This window comes from Orbicella faveolata, unplaced genomic scaffold, assembly GCF_042242905.1.
Source record: "Orbicella faveolata isolate gen_17 unplaced genomic scaffold, um_ofav_v1 contig_34, whole genome shotgun sequence".
Taxonomy (NCBI): Eukaryota; Metazoa; Cnidaria; class Anthozoa; order Scleractinia; family Merulinidae; genus Orbicella; species Orbicella faveolata.
The window spans coordinates 2,813,063-2,837,558 of record NW_028301563.1 but is presented as its reverse complement, the minus strand read 5'-3'; the positions used below and the strand labels follow the sequence as shown (position 1 = coordinate 2,837,558).

Here is a 24,496-nt window from a genome sequence, read left to right as displayed (position 1 = left end):
CACTGTGTAGTTTTCTCATTATTTTGCGTTGCGATAGTAGTTTCTGAACAGTTTTTTGCGGGGGCTTATTTTCGGCCTGATTTTGCTGCTATCAGACGGAGAAAGTTTGCGGCTCGATATTTTTGGTTTAAAGCGAAACTGAAACAAAAGAAATTCATTTTTAAATAGTATTTGGTAACCTCCACTTGGGAGATAAAAATCGGCCGATTTTATTTTTTAGCCGGAAATCATCGGTCGTTTCTTAGGCGCAGCGCCTCTTAAGTCTTTCCGCTGCTCGGATTTCACGTCCCGCGCGAGATTTTCTTGGTCCTTTCTCGGCTTCTGTTAAGGTGGGACATTGTGGGTTGGCGCTTGAGGGCCGTATAATCAAATTGCCACTCGATGGGTTGTTTGCTGAATTGCCTGCTGTGGTGGACTCTCGTGGATTGGCGCTTGAAGATTGTGCAGTCATACTTCCTTGAGGAATGCAATTCGACAAGTTGTTTGCTAAGTTGTTGGAAGCATTATTTGGTCTGAGATGGATTCTATTTCTTCGTAGTTGAGCACCAGTTCCAGTTTCTGTTGCCATAATTCGCTTCTGCTGGCCTCTCTTGATTTAACTCTAGAAATTATTCTTGTAAAACGCTGCCACCATGTGGTGTGTTGTCGAATAGGTTTATTCTGCTTGTTCATACACACCGCGTGGATGTGTGTGCTTTCTACATTTACATAATGTGCTATCCTACTTAAATATGCGTACACAAAATATAATATACAATAGGTGCTAATTCTCACGTGCCAATATGTTACATAGGCGTCTGTTGATATTCAATGTCATAGTACCCTGCGAGACAGAGGTTCTCATTCCTTTATGCTCGGTGAGAGACGAGAAATATAACCTCTGCTCACAACAACTCGATCGTTAGATAACCAGGGACAAATTAATTAAAAATACCGGAAAGCACGCACAGTCTAAAGTCTACAACAAGCCCAATCTAGCAGGTAAAAAAGCTAACCGGTAACTTCGCTAGTGCGCCAAATCAGTCATTCTTTTGGGTTGTTTATGTATTCATATTTGTGTAACCTTGTAGGATCTTGCAGACGTTTTGCATGAGTGCTAATCAAATTTTCATTTATTTCAGGCACGAGAGACCTAATTTAGAATCGGTTGATTCGCATATCAAACTTATGCTATAGAAACATTAACATTTGCTTAAATTAGTCCCAAGCCTCCATATTGCTCACCTGAAATACATAGTGCAATTAAATATGCAAAGAGCGCCAATGTTCAAAATGGCGGGCAACAGAGCGAAGCGTGAGCGTGAGATTCCGAAGAGATTTATTGACAAACTACGGATAGGAATATTTTTCCAGTGGAGATAACACAGATCGACAATCCGAGAAACATGGTTAAAACTAGACGCTTTGCTGTGTGTATCCAGGCAGTCGTTATACTGAGTAGCACTAGCTATATTGCAATTGAGCTAAATGTTTTGCATTTGAAGTCGTACGAAATTCAATCGAATCGATGTGCTTAAGCTATTCTCCCTTTGATTGCATTTATTGAAATCGATTAATAGCTTGTTACTCGTTTGCAGACCTTTAGGGCGTGAAATGAGTCAAGGTCTTTATATCAGCCTATAAACGTTTCAGGATATTTTCCTTAGCCTTTGTCGTCGTTTTGTTTTGTTTTTTCTTGCGTTTCTCAAGCAACATGACGGCTCCATACTGGGCTCTGTAAATTTGTGCAAAGTATTTCGACGAATATTTGAGGTTTGGGAGAACGCACAGACTTAAAAATTAGAGAACTGTCATTATAACATCACAATAACATCACAATTTCTTGACTTTATCCACTAAATGGTTTTCAAATAATTTTTTTATTGCGTCAGGATTGCGTGACAGTGTAAGCCAAGAATTTGTTTTGCCGGGGTCAACACACATTAGTTTCTGTCAGCTTAAATGTACAATGATTCGCTACATGGGTTTCAGTCTTGTAAAGACACGTTTCGTATGCTAGTCAACATCAGACTCAACATACATTTTCAAAAGGATAACAGTCAGTTTTCGTTTTTTGGGAAGCTATTTATACTGTGTCAATGCGTTTTTCACTCAATTTTCACTGAGTGCGATCTGAAGTTCTTAGCTTGGGATGACAGATTGACTGAAAACTAGAGTAGCCAATCAAATTATTAGATCTGGCACGCTAGCCAATCAGACGTTTGCTGGCGTTTGCATGTAGCACTTTATTGGCATTAAATGGCGTCCGTTTGTCGATCTGTGTGCCTTGTTGTTTCTACTCGCGGCGTGTAAAATCTATATCGAATATCGTAAAGCAAATGAGAAAACCTAAGCCGTGTATTACACTGTGATAAAACACGACAGGTATTTGAGAACACGAGGAAAATGTAAAAAATACGAGCCGCTTTCCTAATAAAGTAGAAGCTTTTTGCTGCTGACATTGACATTCAATGCTGGCTGCAACTCCTGAATAAACAAGATCTCCTTAACCTTACAATGGTAGTCAGTCCTGCCGGACGCCAAAATGTCAAAACGGTCCCATTTGATGTTGTGACTAGTTGTTTTTACGTGATCAGCAATACCAGAAGAGTGATCATGTTTCGAAAGGGCTTTGAAATGTTCCGTTTTCCGGTCGTGAAGTCTTCGCTTCGTTTTCCCACTGTAAAAGTAATTGCAGTTCCTGTAACTAGCTGTATAAATGACTTTGGATAATTGTGATCGGTTGAGACGGTCCTTGTATGGGAAGAAGGATTTGATGCACTGGGTGTTTTGACGTTAACAAAAGAGTAGAAACGATCTGCAGAAGATTTTAGACGCCTATTTAGTATGATTGCTATGGAGACCTATATAAGGTAATGAAATAATAACATCTTTTCTGGGGGCTGTTGTACGGGTTCATTTATATTTTCCACTGTCACTTTACAAACAGTTTCCGTTTGAAACGTCTTGAATTTCTACTGCAGATGTTTTCTGTCCCAACGACTGAACGTAACTTAGAAAACCTAATGAAAAATGAAGAGAAATCTGGAACTTAATTTAATAGAAAGAAAGACATCACCTTCGCTTAAGCAAGACACAGTACTTCTCAAAACTTCAAAATGGTGTAACATACATAAATTATCTTCCGCTAGCTCATTAATAATTCTTCAAGTTTAAATAAAAACCAGCGAAAAATCCGACAGTCAGGGAGCAAAATCAAATGGAGAGGAAATTTTGACAGTTTTCGAAATTCGTGCGCAATGTTTTCATAGATAACGTGATAACATCCTAGTCATATTTGGAAAAAAAAAATATGTGTAAAAAATTAATAGATTAAGAGATCTCTGACTGTCAAATCAAATTGGACTCGGCCTGTGACTTCCAGTTACCCCAGTTTTGACACTCCTTGGAATATGTTTCAAGCAACTGTTTTAAAATTTTGAGTTTCTCAGAGCAAATCCCTTTTCAAAGTATCTAAAGTCGAAGATTGGAGCAGGGTAGGGTGGAGAGGGGGGGGGGGAGGGGGGAGGGCACGCACTCCTCCACTTACCCACATGTTGCAGGTTCAAGAGTTAAAAGTTCGAGTTTCCCTTTTAAAGCTGCCTACAAAATGTAAAATGGGCTTGCAAACTGACCGGTATAGAAGTGGAAAGCAGGCTTAACCAAACTGAACAGTAGTGACACCGAACCATTTATCAAAACGTGCGTCAGGGATATTATTCATGACCATGTACGCCAACTCAAGCGACCTCTTTCCTTGAAGCCTTTCGCACAGTCTCGTGGTCTTCTCTGTATGTGCGTCAATGCAGACCACAGGAGCAGGTTTTTCATGTCGAAGAAGCTCCTCAAACACTGTTTTCAACAACTTCTCTGCAATTGCCTCTGAATCTGCATAAAGCGGGCCAATCTTGTAACTCGCTTTGATGAACGTTGGGCGGGCCACCGTATAACCCACGATAGAACCTTCACTGTCTATGGCGACACGTGCGTAACTGCCTGAGACACGAAGCCACTTTGACAAGAAGGCGTGACGTTCAAAGCCAAACACCGTGGTGTCATACATGAACAGCGATTCCAGATTCACTTCTTCAATGGACTTGATTTTTACGGGAGATCTTTTCGATGTCTCGGAAAAGCAGGCTATGGTGGCTGGAATGTTAAAGATGAAGAATGCTCCATGAAAAAGACTACGAAATCCATAGCGTTGGTTTATTTTCTCTTGGTGTGGGCCTGCAATTGTTCCAATGCTAGGAAAACTCTTCAAAATTGCATACGCGGCTTCATAAATCTCTTTGCCGTATCCCTTTCTTCTGTATTCCTTGCTCACGACGTAAGAACCAGGGAAAGCAAAGCTGCCACCATATTTTGCCGCTGTAACACAGCCGATAGGTTTCCCATTCAACTCACCGACAAAAGCAGCTGTTGGATCACAAGCCATAAAACATTCAGCGTCTTGTAAACCTGGCCCCCAGCCTTCCTTCACCAGTGCATTTATGACGATACTTTGGAATTCCTTTTCTGTCTTAATGAGGCGAACTTTGAACTGCCCCGTCCCAGATAAGTTCATATATGGTTTGGTCGCTACAAGAAGCTGTCTGTTTCTTTGAGTTTGATAAAATCCATGACGAGCATTAGCGACTGATCAAGCAGCGAGCAGCTAAGCCACGAGCCGCGAAAAGGGCCACGGTAGAGAAGTAGTAAGGAGTAGAGAGTCTCATTTCAGCGTATTTCCAGGTAGGCGATCGACCTTGATGATTCAAATCTAATTGTCTGTTTAAATAGACGTCTGTTGATATTCTATGTGATAGTACCCTGCGAAACAGAGATTATTTTTCCGTTATGCTTGGTGAGAGACGAGAGATAACTTCTGCTCACAACAACTCGATCGTTACATGACCAGGGACAAATTAATTAAAAATACCGCAAAGCACGTACAGTCTAAAGCCTAAAATAAGCCCAATCTAGCAGGTAAAAAAGCTAACCGGTAACTTCGCCAGTGCGCCAAATCTTCTGATATTTGGCCGCAAGAGATAGTTCAGTCATTGTATTGGGGGTTTTATGTATTCATATTTCTAGGATGGAGGTGAGTAGGGGTATGCATGATCTCGCCGATCTGTGCCTTTTTTTCACCAAATCCGTCGATCCGCCAATAGTTTTGTTCAAATCTGAAACCACAACCACATCCGGAAACAGAAGTGTAAAAGTTCAACGGTAAACTGGTAAATGTGAATACCAGTGTAAATTTCGCCCAAATAGTAAAGAAGGCAATATGCTTGATGACTTTAGCACAGTACAATTCCAATGAAAGTCTGACACCTGAGTTTGAACGAGCTTCGCAATTCGTTCGAAAAAAGAAATAATTTGGATGAACTCATTAACATACCGACCAAGGCTGAAGAAAGATCTTTGATGCAAATTTCGTTTAGGACCCTAGATTCGAGCATCAAGACAGGTACAATCCGGAATCCGAGCCAAAATTCACAGCTGATCCGCGATCCATAGCTGTGTTTTCAAAATCCGCGAACCCGCTCGATTTATTGCAAAAATCCACAGTTCGTGCGCTCGAGACGAAATGCGTCGTTTCGAAAACCTATTCAGCCCTGTCTTGTAGGATCTTGAAGACGTTTTGCATGAGTGCTAATCAAATTTTCATTTATGTCAGGCACGAAAGGTCTTACTTCAATATAGAATCGGTTGATTCGCATATCAAAGTTATTCTATCATGTAGAAACCTGAACATTTGCTTAAATTGGTCCCAAGTCTCCATATTGCTCACCTGACATGCACAGTACAGTTAAATATGCAAAGAGCGTCAATGTTCAAAATGGCGGACAAAAGAGCGAAGCGGGAGCATGAGATTCCGAAGAGATTTATTGACGAATTCGCAGAAGCTAGGCCCAAGAATTACAAGAAATAAATAAAAACTATACGGATAGGAATATTTAGCCAGTGGAGATAACACATGTTGACAAAGGGAAAAACATGGTTAAAATTAATTTCAAAGTGTACAGTAAGAAATTTGACGAATGGAGGCCATGGGATGAAAATAACTGGCCAGTAATACGATTAGAACCGATGTCACAACCAAACGATGATTCCCTTAGCGATCGCCTGCAAGCTTTTAATTTAATTGGCGATAAATTCGTGAGATCAGTCTGAAATCGAAGATGGGCATCAAGTCGTTTTACATTTGTCCGTGGAGATGGCAACAGATGTGGATGTGATGTAGATGTGGAACCAAATGTGCTCCGTCATTAATATATCTGACACTTTAGCACATGTACATTAATTTTTCTGCATTTAGCTCTTATTAACCGAGCTGGAGGTCTGTATGGGAGAATCTTGACCGAGGCCAAGATTCTCCCATACAGACCGACTTAGCTCGGTTAATAAGATGTTTATTATATGGCAAAGAAGAAAACTTTAATTGGTTTAATGTAACTGTTTCGCTGACATTTTGCTCGCGAACGGCGATGAGCTTAACTTAAACCAGCCGAAATTTGCTCGTCTTCTTTACTTTTTTTTTTTTTTTGTCATCAGGCTTTTTGGCACTTCCATAAATGATTGAGAAGAAAATAAAAGAAAATGGTAAACATTTTTGTATTTTAGTTTGCTACATTTTCAACGCAAAATGAAACCGGTCTAGATGCCGGTCTAGATGGGAAAATCTAGACCGCGATCAATATCGATTCAGCCAATCAAATTCGTGAATTCGGCAGTTCCCAGTCCTTGTGAGACACAGCCATATAATAACTATGAATAGCTGATGTACAATTATTTTCACTTGCCTGTGAATTATTTACATACAATGTAAACATGAGAATGGGACAAAATGTAGATCGGAAAATATATGAAAGAAATGTCTCAAGTGCTTCTTTTCGCCGAATTTTTACTGGATATTGATAAGGAAATACTTAGGCAGATATTTCTTGTTGATTTCGAGTTAACAGAAAAATGACTTTTGTGTTTTAGTGGATGTTCATGAAATGGCCAAAAATCGTAAAGCCGCATGTAAACAGTACCCTAGCACAGAAAAAAATATTGAAGTCCCGAAATATTATTGGACTTTTTTGAGAACTTTAGTGATTGCTCTCACTATTCATGTTAGAGTCATGTGTATTTGCTGTTACCCAGTGCAGATATTTGCTATCAATTAAAGGCTATTCACAACACTACGAAATATGCACTTTACTTAAGATTGGGCCACGGAGAGAAATCAAATTGTCTGGTTCAAATGAATATCTGTGCTTGGAGACTGATAATAGTAGAATATGATTGAGTGGATTTCGTTTTACATGGCCTTTCTTGTTGTAGACATACTAAATCAAAGACAGCTAATGAAATTTGCATAAATTAGTTACAAACGGCCATTTTTGGAGGGGGTCCCCCTAAGTTGAACGGAATAAAAAAAATTGACCTAAGTTTTTGCCACTGAATCATTTACTCACCAAACCCAGCATGATTTGGGGCGATTTGGGCTGTATCAACTCCTGCCTGCTTCTGTCTGGTTTTCTCATCGACACACTCTTAATGTGGTTTCCAGTTTGTTGACGTTGTGCCTGAAAATTTTGCCTTTGCAGTACGCAGTCCAATTTAACAGGGAACAAACTGGTAATCTTTTTATACGCATTTTCTTCCTGTGCTTGCTTCTGCAATAGCCCTTTTCACGGTTTGTTTACTTTCCTTGTTCGCATTACAGTATAATCTAGCATGTATGTGAGGCAATTTCGGGGTATTGAGTAGATCCAGTCCGAAATTGCCTCGCATCCACGTTGGATTGCATTTTAATGCAAATGAGAAAAAATTAACCATGAAAGGGCAATTGATCCTTGCAGAAATTGTCACGTGATCTCCTCACGTGTCAGGAAAAAGAATGGGCGTGATTAACACCACTGCCAAGTTTGTGATCAGCAACGTTTTAGTAAAAGAACTTTGACTATAATGCTTTTTCCCATACAAACCCAGCAAATTTTCTGACATTAGCATTACTTCTTCGAACAATATACAATCCATGGCACGATTTTGCAAAAAATAGAAAATAATAATAATAATAAAATACTGCTGTGCACCAGGGTAAGTGCACATAATGTTTCCGAGTGTCTTTCTGAACTAGGAAAGGCCTTATTTCTCTAAGTAGCCTACATACGCTTCGCGAGCCGTTTGAGATAGATGATCATGAGTTATTTCTTTATTATCAGGAGCCATAATCGGGGACAGAGACCGTAAGTCTTGGGATCCGCGCGCACTTATGATATGGGACAATTTTTCTATTTCTAGAACAAATTGTGCCATCCTGACGTCATATATCCGCGCGGATTCACGCACATGTCGGGGGCTCTCGCGTGGATGTTGTCACGTTGCGTGATCAAATGGTGAGAGTTGTGAGATTCTCTTGCAGATTTTCCACAGCGATGGCAGGGAATAAGGCAGGGAATACGAACCAGGGCGCTTATATGTAGTTTTATGCTCTGAGCTAACGTAAAAGGTGCGTTTTTCCGGATCGAAAACAAGACTTCAATCTCGCGCTGGGAATGAATAATAAGATCTGCTCGCGCTAGTTGTAAGCTTAGCGTATATTTTTGCATTTGTTCTGACTTAAGAATATAACAAGAAAACTCTCTACTCTGGTATCGACTTAATTTGCGAGTTTTTCAGACAATGGTTAATCATAACCAAAACCTGTTTTGATGGTTTCTTATTGTTTCTGCTTGTTTGGTGAGTTTGCAAGAGTTTTTGAAAGGAAAGTCTGAAGCGTACAATTAGCTCATTTGCATAGTGCAGCTCGTGCACTTTCAAGTCCGAGTCGGTGTTTTCAATTGTCAACAAATCTTGACAAAGATTTCTTTCTGTATCTTTTGTGCTGAGATGCTGCAACAAATTTCACGAACGCAAAAAAGGCTACTAACATCATGTGTGTTTCTTCAACATAAGCATAGTGAAGTTTTACACTGCGAAAATGAAAATAGACAAGGAGTTTTGATAGTTCGATCAACAAAATCGAAATCGTTATTCGAAGTTGATTAAAGAAAGCATCATCGTAACTTTGCTGATTATTTCTGCTTTATTCGCATATTTTCAGCTTAGCTTTTAATATGTTCTCAAACACATATCAATCTTAAACATATTTAAAAACTATAGAGTTATTGTTTGAGTTCGATGTACGCTTTCACACGAAAGTGCGGCAGAAGTACAATTTGCCATGTTTACTGACTGTACAAAACAAGCATCGGCGGGCGCTCTCATTCATCGACAACAGAGAATTTACTGAATTTTTACATGAATAAAACTGAGTAGTATCTACGGACGTAAAGCCATTGGGCCTTGATGAAACATCAAGCGTTGCTTACAATTCAGGCGAAACTCAAACTAGCAATTATTTTGTTTTACTTTTCGGTCACGATAGACTGGCAAATTCCTCGCAAGCTGTGGTAAGAGGAGCTTGGAAACTATGAAGCCCTGAAGCTCTGCTATATCTAAATATATCCGGCTAGTTTTTTGCTGTGTAATAGAAAAGCTGTTAATCTTCAACATATGTGAAATTTAAAGTGGAGTAATGTACAGCTCATGTAAAAGAAGCATCCGTCGGAACACAACTTGATCAGCAATATATATCTAAGCTTAAAGCGGAATATACCTAAATTCGGCACTGTCTTACTTCACTCAAACTGGAGCAGCTTACGACGAAAATACTTAAGAAAAATTCCAACAGACGTAAACGCGTTGAGTTGTGGGCCAAAAACATGAAAAATTTCGGGAATTTCGGACACCATTTCCTCCGCGCGACATCCGTAAAAATCCTCGCTGCATATGCATATACGCGCGTGTGCCGCAGGCGATGGCGCAATTTGTTCTAAAAATAGAATTATTGTCCCATATCATGGGGACAACCCCAATACTAGAAATGGCGCACGCTTACGGTCTCCGTACCCGATTATGACTCCTGTTATTATATGATAATTAAATGAATGCGCACGCCCTGACTGGTCAATCAGCTATGGTTTATTGTGCCAGTAAACTCATGGAAATTTCGCGTGTCTTCAGAATTATTACATAAAAGCAATAGACCACAAGTTTTTATGGTTTATAGGCTGATAAACCACTTGGGATGCTGGAAGAACACTCGAAGAATTCGTAAATCACTCGCCCGCGGCTCGTGATTTACGAATTCCTCTCGTGTTCTTCCAACATCCCAAGTGGTTTGTCAGCCTATAAACCATAAAAACTTGTGGTCTATTGCTTAAATCCATTTTTGAAATCTGTGTTTTAGGTGTCAATTTGGGTTCAAGGGTTCAAGGAGCAAGTTCACCGTGAACCATTAGAATAAATCGATACCAGTTTGACAGGCTCTGGTCTAGGCAAAATTATGAGGGGGCGTAGCAGAGTAGTTAACGTAGCTGGGTTTGAAAACTGGAGATGCCTTGTTCAAATGGTATGTGCTCATGGTCGCCAACCAGCTACAAACAAACAACTATCAGCTACAATTTATATAATATGTCGAATTATTCTCACATTTTGATTTTTGTTTGTTTGTTTATGTTGTTTACCTTTATAATTTCTTTATTTTATAAAGAAAATAGATTCCATGTTGTTGTGTGTCTGTTAAGCAAACATCTTGGACTCGTCTCTCCTGTGATACTTTTTGTTCTTACCACATTTTGACGTCATCTGCGATCAATTACTGAACAGACGTACGACAACGAGGGATCTATCTATTTCATATAACAGTGAAACAAAAAAAGAAATGTTGACGATGCAAGTGCTAGAGAGCTGCCGTCATAGAAAGTAAAAGAAAACTTTAGGGAGACATTTTTTATTTGGCCGATTCCTGCTGGATGAAGTTTAAGGCTGCATACGAGCCAAGAGGTCCATCATGTCGGAGCTCATCCCGGTTTCTGTGGTATGAAACGACCAGGAGTGTTTCTACTCCCCCCCCCCCCCCCCCCTGGATGAGACGCTGGTCCCTCGCAAGGTTACCCCGATCATTAAATTTGCCCGAACTCTTTTATACACTTGGGTGGAAGGGGGCACTGTGAGAGTAAAGTGTCTTGCCTAAGAACACAACAAAATGTCCCCGGCCAGGGCTCGAACCCGGAACGCTCTCTCCGGAGACGAGCGCACTAAATATGAGGCCCCGGCGCCTCCCTGGGCCATTAACAAGCAGTCGACTAATTAACCTGACGTGGCCTGTTTCCACCATCATTAACAACAACAACAACAAAAATAAATAAACAATTAAATAAATAAATAAAAAATTGAATAATAGACAAACTGACAGTCTTCTGAAGGATTCTTTATTTAAGTTACTCAATCTATTTCATCAATAAAGCTATGAATCTTACAACAACTTGTATTTTACCTCTAGCGATATTTCAAAGTTTTGTGCTTTAACGTTCTCTACAGCAGTAAGCCTATCCGCTCTTTTCATCGACCACTTTTAAGTCACATGAACCTATTTTAACCGCTTCAAATCGATCGTGGAGCGCGGACTCAATCTGAGCACACCGGCTAATGAAAAGGAACACGCATAATCATGATGTATGGTATTATTTCACAGTAAAAGTAAAGTAATACTGAATCTCATTTGAAGTCTTCCCTTTTGTGTCGTGAGTGACGATAGTCCAGAAACACTGAGTGATACTTATTCCGCGGGAATACGGAAGGGATCATTCGATGGAAGCTTCAAGTCAGTAAGTTACACTACCGTTGTACTTAATCAATTATATATAGTGTTGCAGATGTTCAGTTCTACCTGGATTATTAAACTTGTGAATCATCAATGCGAAGAAACTACGCAAAAAGCGAATACGAAATATGGTGGCTGTCGAAACCTTGGGTATATTAACAACATGATTAAAGTACCGTAGACTAATGATTAACTACCTTCTATTTCTTTGTTTGTTTGTTTTTTTTTTTTAAGGAAGTCTGAGTAACAAGTTATGAACCGTGCACTTCTAACAAAACTGATTATATGCCATCAGTAAACCTCAAATGACCATGTCATGGATTAACTAGCTTTAAATATTCCACATTAAATGGAACTGAAAATTGTAAAGTTTCAAGTTTTATAACATCTAAGTTTACTAATAATTATTCTAGTGCAGGAATTCTCAGTCTCGGATAACAATTACAATTAATGTGAATCGCCTTAAACTAGACAAAGATAGAGAAATTGTTTCTTTTCTTATAGCTAAGGAGGACAGAAGTATCAACTTTCCCGAATCACTTCTAATCGTCTTTTCTTTTTTTGGTAGAAATTTGAGGTTTACTCACTACGTAATGCAAGAACTATATTTTTTGACTTAGTCAGTGCCACAATAGCGGAGATAACAGCTCGGTGTACCATTGAAGTAATACACATAGAAAGAGCTGCAGTTTCTGACTTCAATGTTGGTGGACCAGTTACAACAGTTTGAACTCCAGTGAAAGCAGACCTTCCTGGTGACTTTGCCATCAGGCACTGCAGGATGAGCACCATTTAACCAGCCGGGTGCAGGAGCGTTACACTTGCTTGTAGGTGGACATGAAGTAGGCATTCTTGAGCCCGCTGCTCCCTGGAAACGATACCAACCTCGAAGTCCATTGTCACATGACTGGCTGTTAAAGTAGTTTGTCTTTCTGTCCGCACTATTTAAGGTTTGGTAGTTTTGACATTCTGTGGAACAGTGAACAACAGAGAGTCAGTGGAGTTCAGCTGGAAATCAAGTGAGTTAACAATTCAAACATAGAAGACAACAATCCGCGTGTCCTACTGTGTTTCTTTATCCTTGGTACTGAAGTTCGAAAGAAACATTCGATATCCGATCATATCAATAATTCTTTAGGTTAAAGTTAATATTTATGCAAGGCTAAACTGGAATTTGGATATTAGCTGAAATGACATAAATTTAGAATCGCATCAGGGTTTCCCTTGCCCATTTTCCCCAAAGCTACTCCGTTTGGTAATCCAATTTGTCGGCCATCAGGTACGTAACTGAATTAAATGAGTAAATAAATAGATCTCCTTTACTACAGTGACATCGATTGTTAACCTGTAAATTTCTTCTACAATTGACGTAGATTTTACAATTAGAAAAAGTAAACTCAACCAATGCTAACAACAAAGCGTTTTTTTTTTCATTATCTTGTTATTCAGTTTTTTAATTTTTATTTATGCTACTGTATTATTTTCTTATTATTCGTTTCAAGTCATTTTTCAATGTATTGTTTTATGTTGTTTCTTTTTCATGGTATTTTATGTAATTAAAATCTTGATGGCTCTTTTAATAAAGAAGTGACCAGTGGCGGATCCAGACCTTTAGCTACCGGGGTGAGAAGGGGGGAGGGGGGGGGGGGGGGGACGTTTCGCTTTCCCTGCCGGTTTTTCTTCCTTCTGTGATTTTTTTTTTTTACCGAAAATAAGGGGGGTCCGGGGCCGAAGAGGAAGAAGAAGAAGTGTAACAAGGTGTGACAAAAGGTAAAGCTACGGATTTAAAAGCAAGGCGATGAATTGGTCACGTGATAATGCCAATGAGTGATTGATATATACAACGAGGAGACACCTTTCGAATATTCAACTTTGTTTAAATCGTAGAAATCGCTGACACTTAATATTCTAAACACGAGTCCGATATTTCTTTTCAATTAACCAAGCAGCCCTTTAAAGTGAAGATTACCAGAAGGTATTTATCAATCAGCATTTATAAAATGTCCAATAGGGTGAAACGCGCCCAGTTGGCATGGTCCTCTTGAGCTCGTGAAAGCGCAATAAAGCACACGCTTCAATTGCGCGCAGTGTAATGTGTTATGAGCTATGTTGCATGTGCCTTACTTCTCGCATCTGAGCACAACGATGGCGTTTGCAACATTCGCGTGTAACAGAAAGCGATATGACGTATCTGTATTTGTCGCATTCCTGGTTACGCGTTAAGGGTATGCGATTTCAACTCCGAAGCGTAACGCGTGGCTAACTGATTGAGTACTTTTTTTATTGGTATTATTGCCTTTTTTGTGTCTGTTCCTACTCAAATAACACCAAAGAAGAGGCTGAACAATCTTCAAGTTAAACCCGAATGCAATTTGGCTCGTTCATATACAGCAAGCTACACTGAACGCCTAGAACTGTTGGGACCAGCGACAGATCTGACACTGGTAGAACCAAGCAAATCTGATGCTCATTTTCCAATTAGGTTGAAAATTCTGGACTACCTTTTAAGACGTTCCTTTCTTGGCGAAACTTCTCCTAGCCGGGCAAGCTAAAAAAGTGTATCCTATTCTCTTCAGACCTAAATTTCGTATTATTTTATTTTTTCGGAAATGGTAAACAACTCTAAGTCGCTCTCCTAACGAAAGCACCACATTTCTGCTGAGTAAGTGTTAGATCTGAGCGATTGTTCCCCTTCCAAAATATAAGATTGAAAACCAAACAAACAAATGTGAATTAAATGAATGACGTGAATCCACAAAAGAATATATCCTGGGACTGAAAAACAAATTCTTAAGTGAAGATCAAATGTTGTTTTCTGCTGCAGAATTTTATTTTGCGAGGAAGAAAAAATCAACAAGACTTGCAATAAACACTAGATAAGGGGTTGTCAGTTATGACTTTGGAGAACAAGATTCGGTGTGTCAAAACGAAATTTATGCTCTGTTGTGTCATCTTTAATAGGGATGAAGTTAAGGTCACCTGTCTATGTCTCATGGATGGACATAAACTACTATTTGAGTTGATTTCCTTTTGTTATCTGCCAACTTTAATAAACTTTGCTTTCAGAACGTAAAAATTTTAGTCTTTTCATCAGAATATTCTTTTTTTGCTTTATTCATTTGCTATCATCCAATTCTAACAAACCTTCCTTTTCACAGACTTATGGCATATCAAACATTGTACAGCAAAACAGGATACAAATGACATATTTACCTGCCGCGAGCCTGCACGTTTTTCCATCTCCAGTGTAAGGATGGTTACACGAACAACTGAAGGATCCAACAGTGTTTGTACATGAAGCTAGACTGTGACAGTTGCGCACACCGCTGAAGCACTCATCAATATCTGCAAGCATTACAAAAATGTGAGTAAAAAAGTCGTTCGATATGATTATTGAACTGGCGCGCGGAAGAAAATTTAGTGGTGAACAATAAAGACAATAGAATGTTTATGTCTCGGAACTATCGGTCTGATAATTGCCCCTTGGAAATTTGATGTTCTTTAAACTAGCATATTTGTCTTAAGAACGTCCAATTTCCGCGGGGTAGCTATCAGCCGATAGTTCCTCGACAGAAACACTCTATTGTTTAAATAGTGCACGATAGCTCAGCCAATCGGATTGCTACCACTGCATTTGTGTAACAAAAGCATTGTTTTAGTTTTGAGACAAGCATCATAAAAATGTTACTGAGCGTATATGTCATCATACCGCTGCAAGTTTTTCCGTCTCCAGTGAATCCAGGTTTACACAAACAGCGGTAGGAGCCCCGTGTATTCTGACAGTCGGCATTTACGTCGCAGGAGGATTTCGATAGGCTACATTCATCAACGTCTAAAAAAACAGAAACAAGAATAAACAACCACTGTATACTACTAAAAAGCTGTTTGTTTGTTTTTTGGTCTCGTTTGCTTTGCTTGGTCTTGTCTCTTTTTGCTTGATTTCGTGTGATTGGTCGCATCTTGTCCTGTTCCGTCCTGTTCTATTATGTCCAAGGTGCTCTGTCCTGTCCTCTTCTATCTTGTCCTAAATGTCCCATGCTGTCCCGTCTCATCTGACCTGACTTGAGTGCCCTATCAAATGTAAATTGTCCTGCTCTGCCCTGCCCTGCCCTGCATTGCCAAGCATTGGAGACATACATCATTGTGAGACATTTTGGCTCTAAAAAGAGAAATTTTAGTTGCGAGAATATTGTGTATAATCTTATATTGAAACCAAGATCCCGTGTATTCTGACAGTCGGCATTTACGTCAAAGAAGGATTCCAATAAGCTACATTCATCAACGTCTAAAAAACAACAACAACAAGAAAAAATAACCACTTTAAACTACTAAAAAGCTGTTCTATTCTGCCCAAAGTGTTCTGTCCTGTCCTCTTATATCTTGTCCTAAATGCCCCATACTGCTCTCTCTCATCTGGAGTGCTCTGTTCCGTCCTGTCATGTTCAGAGTGTCCTGACCTGACCCGAGTGCCCTATCAAACGTAAACTGTCCTACCCTGCCCTGTCCTGGCCTGTCCTGCCCTGAACGAGAACGTCACAATAGTGAGGACGCCCTCCAGCCACTACATAATAATTAACAATTAGACCCGTAGCACGGGTCAATAGCCCATGAGGCTTCGCCTCATGGGCTATTGACCCGTGGTCCTTAAGGGCGAAGGGTCTAATTGTTTTAGTATCACCCAACTAGTCGGACAGAAAAGGTAATAATAAAGTTAGCAAATGCAAGTTGACGAAATATTTATTTGGGAATAAAACGAAAAAAAGCGTCACGCTCGATGGCGCCAATTTCGCTACTCGATGACTATTACTAATAGTCCCCTAGTAGCGTAACCAATCAAAATGCAGGATTTGCATTAGTCCACTAGTTGGGTGATACTAATAGCTGATAATGCGCGATAGCTCAGCCAATCAGATTGCTACCACTGCATTTGTGTAGCAAAGCCGATGATAGTTTTATTTTTGATACAAGTATCATTAAAAATGTTACTGAACGTATATATCATCATACCACTGCACGTTTTTCCGTCTTTAGTGAATCCAGGTTTACACAGACAGCGGTAGGAGCCCCGTGTATTCTGACAGTCGGCATTTACGTCGCAGAAGGATTCCGATAGGCTACATTCATCAACGTCTAAAAAGAACAGCAACAACAAGAATAAACAACCATTGTATACTACTAAAAAGCTGTTGGATTTTTCTGGTCTGTTTTGCTTTGCTTGGTCTTGTCTCTCTTTGCTTGATTTCGTGTGATTGGTCTCGTCCTGTCCTGTTCCGTCCTGTTCTATTATGTCCAAAGTGCTCTGTCCTGTCCTCTTCTGTCTTGTCCTAAATGCCCCATGCTGTCCTGTCTCATCTGGAGTGCTCTGTCTCATCCTGTCATGTTCAGAGTGTCCCGACCTGACTGGAGTGCCCTATGAAATGTAAACTGTCCTGTCCTGCCCTGCCCTGCCCTGTTCTGTTATGCCCTGTCCTGTCCTGTCCTGTCCTGTCCTGTTCTGTCCTGTCCTGTCCTGTCCTGTCCTGTCCTGTCCTGTCCTGTCCTGTCCTGTCCTGTCCTGTCCTGTCCTGTCCTGTCCTGTCCTGTCCTGTCCTGTCTTGTCCCGTCCTGTCCTGGCCTGCCCCGTCCTGTCTTGCCCTTTCCTGCCCTACCCTGTCCTGTCTTTCCTGTCCTGTCCTGTCCTCTCCTGCCCTGCCCTGTCCTGTCCTGTCCTGCCCTGTCTCGTCCTGCGCTGCGCTGCCCTGTCCTGTCCTGCCCTGCCCTGTCCTGCCCTGTCCCGTCCCGTCCCGTCCCGTCCCGTGCTGTCCTGTGCTGTCCTGTCCTGTTCTGTCCTGTCCTAACCTGTCCTGCCCTACCCTGTCCTGTCTTGCTCGTTTCTGCCCTACCCTGTCCTGTCTTTCCTGTCCTTTTCTGTCCTGTAGTGGCCTCGCCTGGTATGTCCTGTCCTAGTCCCGTCCTGTCCTGGCCTGCCCTGCCCTGTCCTTCCCCTTTCCTGCCCTACCCTGTCCTGTCTTTCCTGTCCTGTCCTGTCCTGTCCTGTCCTGTCCTGTCCTGTCCTGTCCTGTCCTGTCCTGTCCTGTCCTGTCCTGTCCTGTCCTGTCTTGTCCCGTCCTGTCCTGGCCTGCCCCGTCCTGTCTTGCCCTTTCCTGCCCTACCCTGTCCTGTCTTTCCTGTCCTGTCCTGTCCTCTCCTGCCCTGTCCTGTCCTGTCCTGCCCTGTCCCGTCCTGCGCTGCCCTGTCCTGTCCTGCCCTGCCCTGTCCTGCCCTGTCCTGTCCCGTCCCGTCCCGTCCCGTCCTGTGCTGTCCTGTGCTGTCCTGTCCTGTTCTGTCCTGTCCTAACCTGTCCTGCCCTACCCTGTCCTGTCTTGCCCGTTTCTGCCCTACCCTGTCCTGTCTTTCCTGTCCTTTTCTGTCCTGTAGTGGCCTCGCCTGGTATGTCCTGTCCTAGTCCCGTCCTGTCCTGGCCTGCCCTGCCCTGTCCTTCCCCTTTCCTGCCCTACCCTGTCCTGTCCTGTCCTGTCCTGTCCTGTCCTGTCCTGTCCTGTCCTGTGCTATCCCGTCCTGTCCTGCCCTGCCCTGTCCTGTCTTGCCCTTTCCTGCCCTACCCTGTCCTGTCTTTCCTGTCCTGTAGTGACCTCGTCTGGTATGTCCTGTCTTAGTCCTGTCCTGTCCCGTCCTGGCCCACTCTGAGTGTTCTATCCTGCGTTATCTTGTCCAGAGTGTCTTATCCTTTTCTTCTCCGTAAGCCCTGTGTTGTTTTCTCCTTTCCTTTTCCCTCCTTTCCTGTCCTGCGCTGCCCTGAGTGTCCTCTCCTGTGTGTCCTATTCTGTCCTTCAGTTTACAGTCCTGTCCTTTTCTGTCTTGTCTTGTCAAATCAAATCTGTTTTGGGTTATTATATCATTTTTGTTAGTGTTTCTTACCCTCTGTCTTCATGTCACAGTAGGAAAGTAAAATTTTCTCAATCTCAAGGAAATGAAGCCAGTAGTTTCCGCTATCAGCCCATTCTCCTTCACTTGCCTTGATTTCTTTGCAAGATTCTGCGGGCAGATCTGGGATAGAACCAAGCCGAACTGTAAAAAAACAAAAACGTTGATTTCAAGAAAAAATCATCTTCCTGGTCATTTTTTTTATGAGAAATCAATGCACTGCTGACGACAACAGACTTTTTTATGAATATTTCATGAGAATTCCAATAATTTCCTCGGTTTCCGAGTTAGACAAGCTCTCCAAAAGCAATATCAATTCGGTTTGAAATTCTGGCCACATCTTTTCCATAAGAAAACGATGAAATTCCCATATTCAGCCAAAAAAAGCTTTCAAATAAAATGAAAGTGATCGATGAATTTAATGTGTCTGTCGCGTTAATTTACCTCTATTCATGTCTCGCTTGAAGTAATATCTCTCAGAGTCGGAAACGAAATCTTCAGGTCTCGCTTCCTTGGTGCGGTTGTTCAATTCACACGTTTCCTTGGAAATGACGTAATTAAAACTTTGGCATCTAGCGTCACGATAACATTCCCGTAGGCACACATTACCGAGCGGTGCTCCTGTGATCGTCTTGTAGATGTGTCGCCGTAGCATCATTCCCGAGATGGAATATTCAGCATCACCGCTACATTCCTCAACAGCTGATTCAACGAACGCCGACTGACAAAGGAGAAATACTGCTAATATTTTGACATTCTGTAAAGTCATCATTTTTGCTGACTCTCGCTCTGTTATGGCTAAGTAATACACTGTAGTCCTGTGGATAAAATGGTTGAAAAATAGCTCAAATACACCCGTGGGAATATAACGTACACCGTAAGTACTACATAGCTGACCAGGAGTTAATAAATGGCATTTTAAATATATGAAATTTACAGAATTCATCACGTAGATCTGTTAGACCAACATGAATATATTGCAAAATACAGCCCTTACACCTTGCATTGTGAATTTAAGAAAAATAAGATGCTGAAAACGTACAGTCTTCGAACTGCTCTACGTTAGGAAACGCGACGGGAAACAGGATTTTTTTAAATAGAGAGTAAAAAAGCCCTGTGGTAATGGAAATTTCTTTATAGAAATAACAATATATCCTTGAGATACGGAGCCTTGCTCTATAAAATGGAAGGCAAAATAAAGGAAATATGTTGCTACAGGTATACGCTTTGAACACCAACTCTTAGGGTGCGTTTCTTTAAGAAAATCCAAGATTGGATTCTTAAATCCGAAAAAGGATTTTGCGTTTCTTTACTAAACAGATCAATCCAAGATCACTTAAGGGTACATCAAAGGAACCGAAGAATCCTTGCTCAGAGTGGATTCTTCGGTTCCATTGACACACCATGATCCGAGAGATCTCGGATTGTTCTGTTTAGAAAAGAAACTCAAAATCCGTTTTCGGATCTAAGAATCCAATCTTGGATTTCCTTAAAGAAATGCACCCTTATATCTCGACTTGAATAAGATTCCAGTAGGACTCTTTTCCTGTTCGTTTATCTTTTCAATTCCTAAAGTAAAAGTAGATTAATTAATATTCTAGGTGAGCTCAGAAAAAACTATAGAAGAATTACTTCCGAGTCATATTCGGTCATCTTGAGCGGGTTGAAAAAACTCTACTCTTAATTTAATTTAAATGTTTTTGATAATTATGGTGGTTAACTTTTCTATAACTTATCAGAGAACATTTAAGATCACGATTTCGCTCTGGTGACCGGTTGAGTTTGATTATGAAAATGTTAGAAAAAGTTTGCTATAGGACTTTATCAAACGCTCTAGCAGAATTTACATTTACACAAGTAAAATCTATTTGGCAATTGCCTGTCAGGTGCGATAAGAATCTTTACATAAGTACCTGCAAAGATAACTGATAATTATATACTCCAGGAGTATTCGTTTCAAATTCAATTTCAAATTTCGTTAGCGAAATCGAAAAAAAATTACAGTAAATTTTCAAACAGATGATTATTAGTTTTTTTTTCTACTGAAGTAGAAGATCCTCTTGTAACCTTTTCTTTCAGCTGCATCAAGCTTAGAACAAGTAACGGAAATAAAGTAGATGTAGGGTATGTGATATGGTCATAAAATATGTATTTTGGTTTTAAAGATATAAAGACAGAAGGTAAATTTAACTCGAGTTTTCAGGTGCATAAAGCTTAGAACAAGTACTAACGGAAATAAGGTAGGTGTAGGGTATGTGATATGGTCATAAAATACGTATTTTGGTTTTAAAGATATAAACACAGAAGGTAAATTTAACTCGAGTTTACAGGTGCATAAAGCTTAGAACAAGTACTAACGGAAATAAGGTAGGTGTAGGGTATGTGATATGCTCATAAAATGTGTATTTTGCTTTTAAAGATATAAACACAGAATGTAAATTTAACTGAGACTAGTTTTCAGGTGCATAAAGCTTAGAACAAGTAACGGTAATAAAGTAGGTATAGGGTATGTGATATGGTCATAAAATATGTATTTTGCTTTTAAAGCTATAAAGTCAAAATGTAAATGTAGTCTCGCGCACAAAGTGATCATCAGACTAAGCACTCTGTTTATATCTGTATATTTTGCTCTACATATTTTTTGTATAATGCACTCTTAAGGATTCATTCACTGTTTATCCGTTAATTTTGTTGTCAATAAACTCTCATGTAAAAGAACTTACGATATTGCTGAAAGGCCCCCTTTTTAACTTTTTGTGGTTTGCATGTCAGTGTTGATGTTGACTCGGTATTAAAACAGCTCTCATTTAGCTTTCCGTCAAGGATCCGATTAGGTGATACCCCAAGGACGAATTTTAAGTTTCGGTGTTTTAAAAAAATTAAACCTTTTTCTGTGGTTTGCACGGTCCGTGTCAATGTTGATTCGATTCAAAAGCAGTTTCCAGTTAACTGTTAGCTAAGGATCGATTAGGTTATATGGGAAGGCTATTTTGAGTTTCAAGACTTCCGGACAAAAACCCGAAATATTCACTTGTGTATACTTCCTTGGATATTTTCTTAGAATATTCGTGAAAGCAATAAAATTCTCGAACCTAAATGGAGGCGGACATCAACAATTTGGTGGACTGGCCAAAATATATCGTGTAAAGACAGATTCCAATTCTCCCTTAACTCTGGCTTAATTTTCCTAGTTTTCTCTTTTAGCTTTTCCGCGTGAAGTAAAGTAAATAGGTAAATGTGGCACTCATCTCAAATTTTGTCAGAACACGCTCGATACGTGGACAGCAGTATACGCTCGTTTACCGTCAAACTTTTTATGTTATGCTTCCAAAAAATTAAAAGGACGAATGGAAGTTGCCTCTGTTTAAATCTCCATATTGAAAATGCTGACATGTCTGAATTTTCCTGCTACATTTTTCTTCCTTTTGTTTTTTTTTTCTTTTTTGTGCAGAAGGCACTTATACTGTTGAAGTCAACTCGCTCCTTAAGACTTTACATTTGAACTGGTATCGAAACTATGGCTAAAACAAAATATCCAAGACCTAGTGTCTTTACTGTGCAATAGATGGCCTTTAGAAATGAACATCGCTTGTTATCAGCGACATTTTATGAGTGAAACAGAATGGACATTTGTTTCCTTGTTGATAATCAATTATTTAGTCTAGCGCATGGCAGTGGGTTAGGATCGTCGAGAACACGTCGACATAGAAAAGTAAGTTTGATACCGAAAAAAAAAAAATATGGACGAAAGTTCCATTAAAATATTAAAAGACTTAAAGGGAAGGATATTTATTCTCCTTCATCTAACTCCTTACATCGAAGGGAGCAACAACTGGAAGGGTGTCGAAGCTATAGCTAAAATAGAATTTTAAGTACAAACCTTATTGTCTTGTTTAAGATTCCTCCTGAGTGCTTTGGATGTTCACCAGAAATGAGCCTCCCTGCCCATTGGCAACACGTTATATGTCGACCAGAATGCAAGTGCGTTTATCTTTTCTAATCAATTATTTAGTTTGATGCATGGGCGTGGGGGAAAGATCGCGTACCGAACGCCATTAAAACGGCCTCTTGATATGTTGAAACTGTGCACAAAGCGCTGGTTCAAAAATTAATAATTAAACTAAAACTTATAAATAGGCTTAGGAGAAGGATATTTACTTCCCACATAGAAGATGGTGTTCGATGCTTTTTTTTTTTTTTTTGAACTAATGCTTTAGGTCTAGAAAAGTTGCTGGTGGATGCACGAACGTGAGTGTGTTCAGCAATTCCTCTAGACCTCAAAGTGCTGTATTTTCTTAGAAAACATGGAAACACCATCTTCCATTTGGTTTAGAATATAGCGTGCATATCAAAAAGCGAAATATTTACATCTGAAAAGGGGCGGTGACTGCGGTGGCAACACATTATCATTATTTTCAGCAGATCCAATGGCATTTATTCAGGAGCAGTATTCAAATCTGATATAGCACATCGTGGAATGACCGTTGAACGTATATACATTAATACCATTATCCAAAAACTTTTCAATGTTTCCGTTTTGCGGTTGTTGAACTGATAAACATTGTCCTGCCTGCTGTGAGGAATGAGACATTCCACTTCCGGGTGGGCTTTCTCTTTATTCGCCATAATTCATACTTTGCTGCTTATGAAATCCGCTGGGTTGTTGCTTGTTGCTTGAGCGAAGAATGTTCCTCTGCATAACGACATTTAATCATTCTTACCAATCGCTTGAACGACCCTAGTCAACCTCCGCCATTTTTGATGCCATCGAAATTATTGAGATTGCATGGTGAAGCCAAATCTTTTATCTTTGTCGTAAGTTTTGTTCCTAAAAATAGGTGTAATTATATCTAGTTGTTTCACAGTTTCCTTCGTTTCGACAAATTTCGATTAAAATACAATAGCCAAACTCTCGCATGTAAACAAAAACAAAGCTACCAGACTGACTAGGGCCCTTTAAGACTCTGTCCTCCTCTCCCCACCGAAACTTGTGACACCAAGGCTCAGTGGTATATTTATTTTTCTAATCAATAGTCAAGTGAAAGTTACTTCGGCAACTTGACTGAAGGCACTCTACAACAGGGGAAAGTACTGCTTATGCCACGAAGCGTTGTAAATTGTCAATTTGTGCTTCGTCAGCTCATGATGCGCCTTGTTAAAACAAAACCCATGGAATTTTCATGTAAGTAACATGAACGTACTAACAAGAACTTTTCTTTAAATTAAAATTGAAAACTCTGTATCATTTTCAACAGGAGTGTCTTAAAAGGAACTTTTCTTCAAATTTGCATTGAAAACTCGACCAACGCACTGAGATATTGTCAAAGCAGACTAATATAGCGGTGTTTTATGTTGTAGAAACGGTTTACGGTAATTGAGTAGCTTTCCTGCCGACAACTGGCAACGTTGTCTACGCAGGAAGATCCCACCCATAGCTACCCATGCTGCAGTAACATAGACTTAAACTATAGAACGAAGCATTTAATTTCACGTTTAAAGATTTTTTTTTTTTCTTTTACAAATTTCCGTTTTTCATTTCGTAAAAAGAGCTCAGTAATATCAACTTTATAATAACGATTTTGCTCCCCGAAAGTAACGACCCCCAAAGGCTGCTTATTCCAAAGGTAACGAGGGTGGTTACTTACGGAAGTTTACGGTGTATTGAAAACATTTAGGTCACACAACTGACTACCTCTTCCCACAAACGAACTGTTGAATCGAACAGACTGAAACCAGCCGTTAGTGAGTCACTCTGTTTTACTTTTAATTGCTAATCTTTCCACTATCCACCTAAATTTCAGAAGTGTCGAATTGTGAACAAACTTTCAGCTTAAAACACATGCCCGAAAAAAAGATCCTTTCATTTATGCAACGCGTTGAATTTTTTTTTCTTTAATTGCGCTTGAACTG

The 24,496-nt window shown here is 40.1% G+C and overlaps 1 protein-coding gene across 2 annotated transcripts; it reads right to left on the bottom strand.

Annotated features, from left to right (window-relative positions):
- Window positions 1-11,248: 11,248 nt before the first annotated feature.
- LOC110068034 (uncharacterized) lies at window positions 11,249-22,644 on the bottom strand. Of its 2 annotated transcripts, XM_089272011.1 has the most exons (7): window positions 22,467-22,644; window positions 19,031-19,404; window positions 18,581-18,730; window positions 16,670-16,792; window positions 15,372-15,494; window positions 14,876-15,007; window positions 11,249-12,631 (listed from the first exon to the last, which is right to left on the bottom strand). In XM_089272011.1, exons 2-7 carry the CDS (start codon window positions 19,356-19,358, stop codon window positions 12,279-12,281), a joined length of 1,209 nt encoding a protein of 402 aa, XP_089128137.1. In that variant the 5' UTR covers window positions 19,359-19,404; window positions 22,467-22,644; the 3' UTR covers window positions 11,249-12,278. The 2 variants fall into 2 exon arrangements, with proteins under 2 accessions (XP_089128137.1, XP_089128136.1); XM_089272010.1 differs by lacking the exon at window positions 22,467-22,644 and having other exon boundaries at window positions 19,031-19,532.
- Between the last annotated feature and the right edge of the window lie 1,852 nt (window positions 22,645-24,496).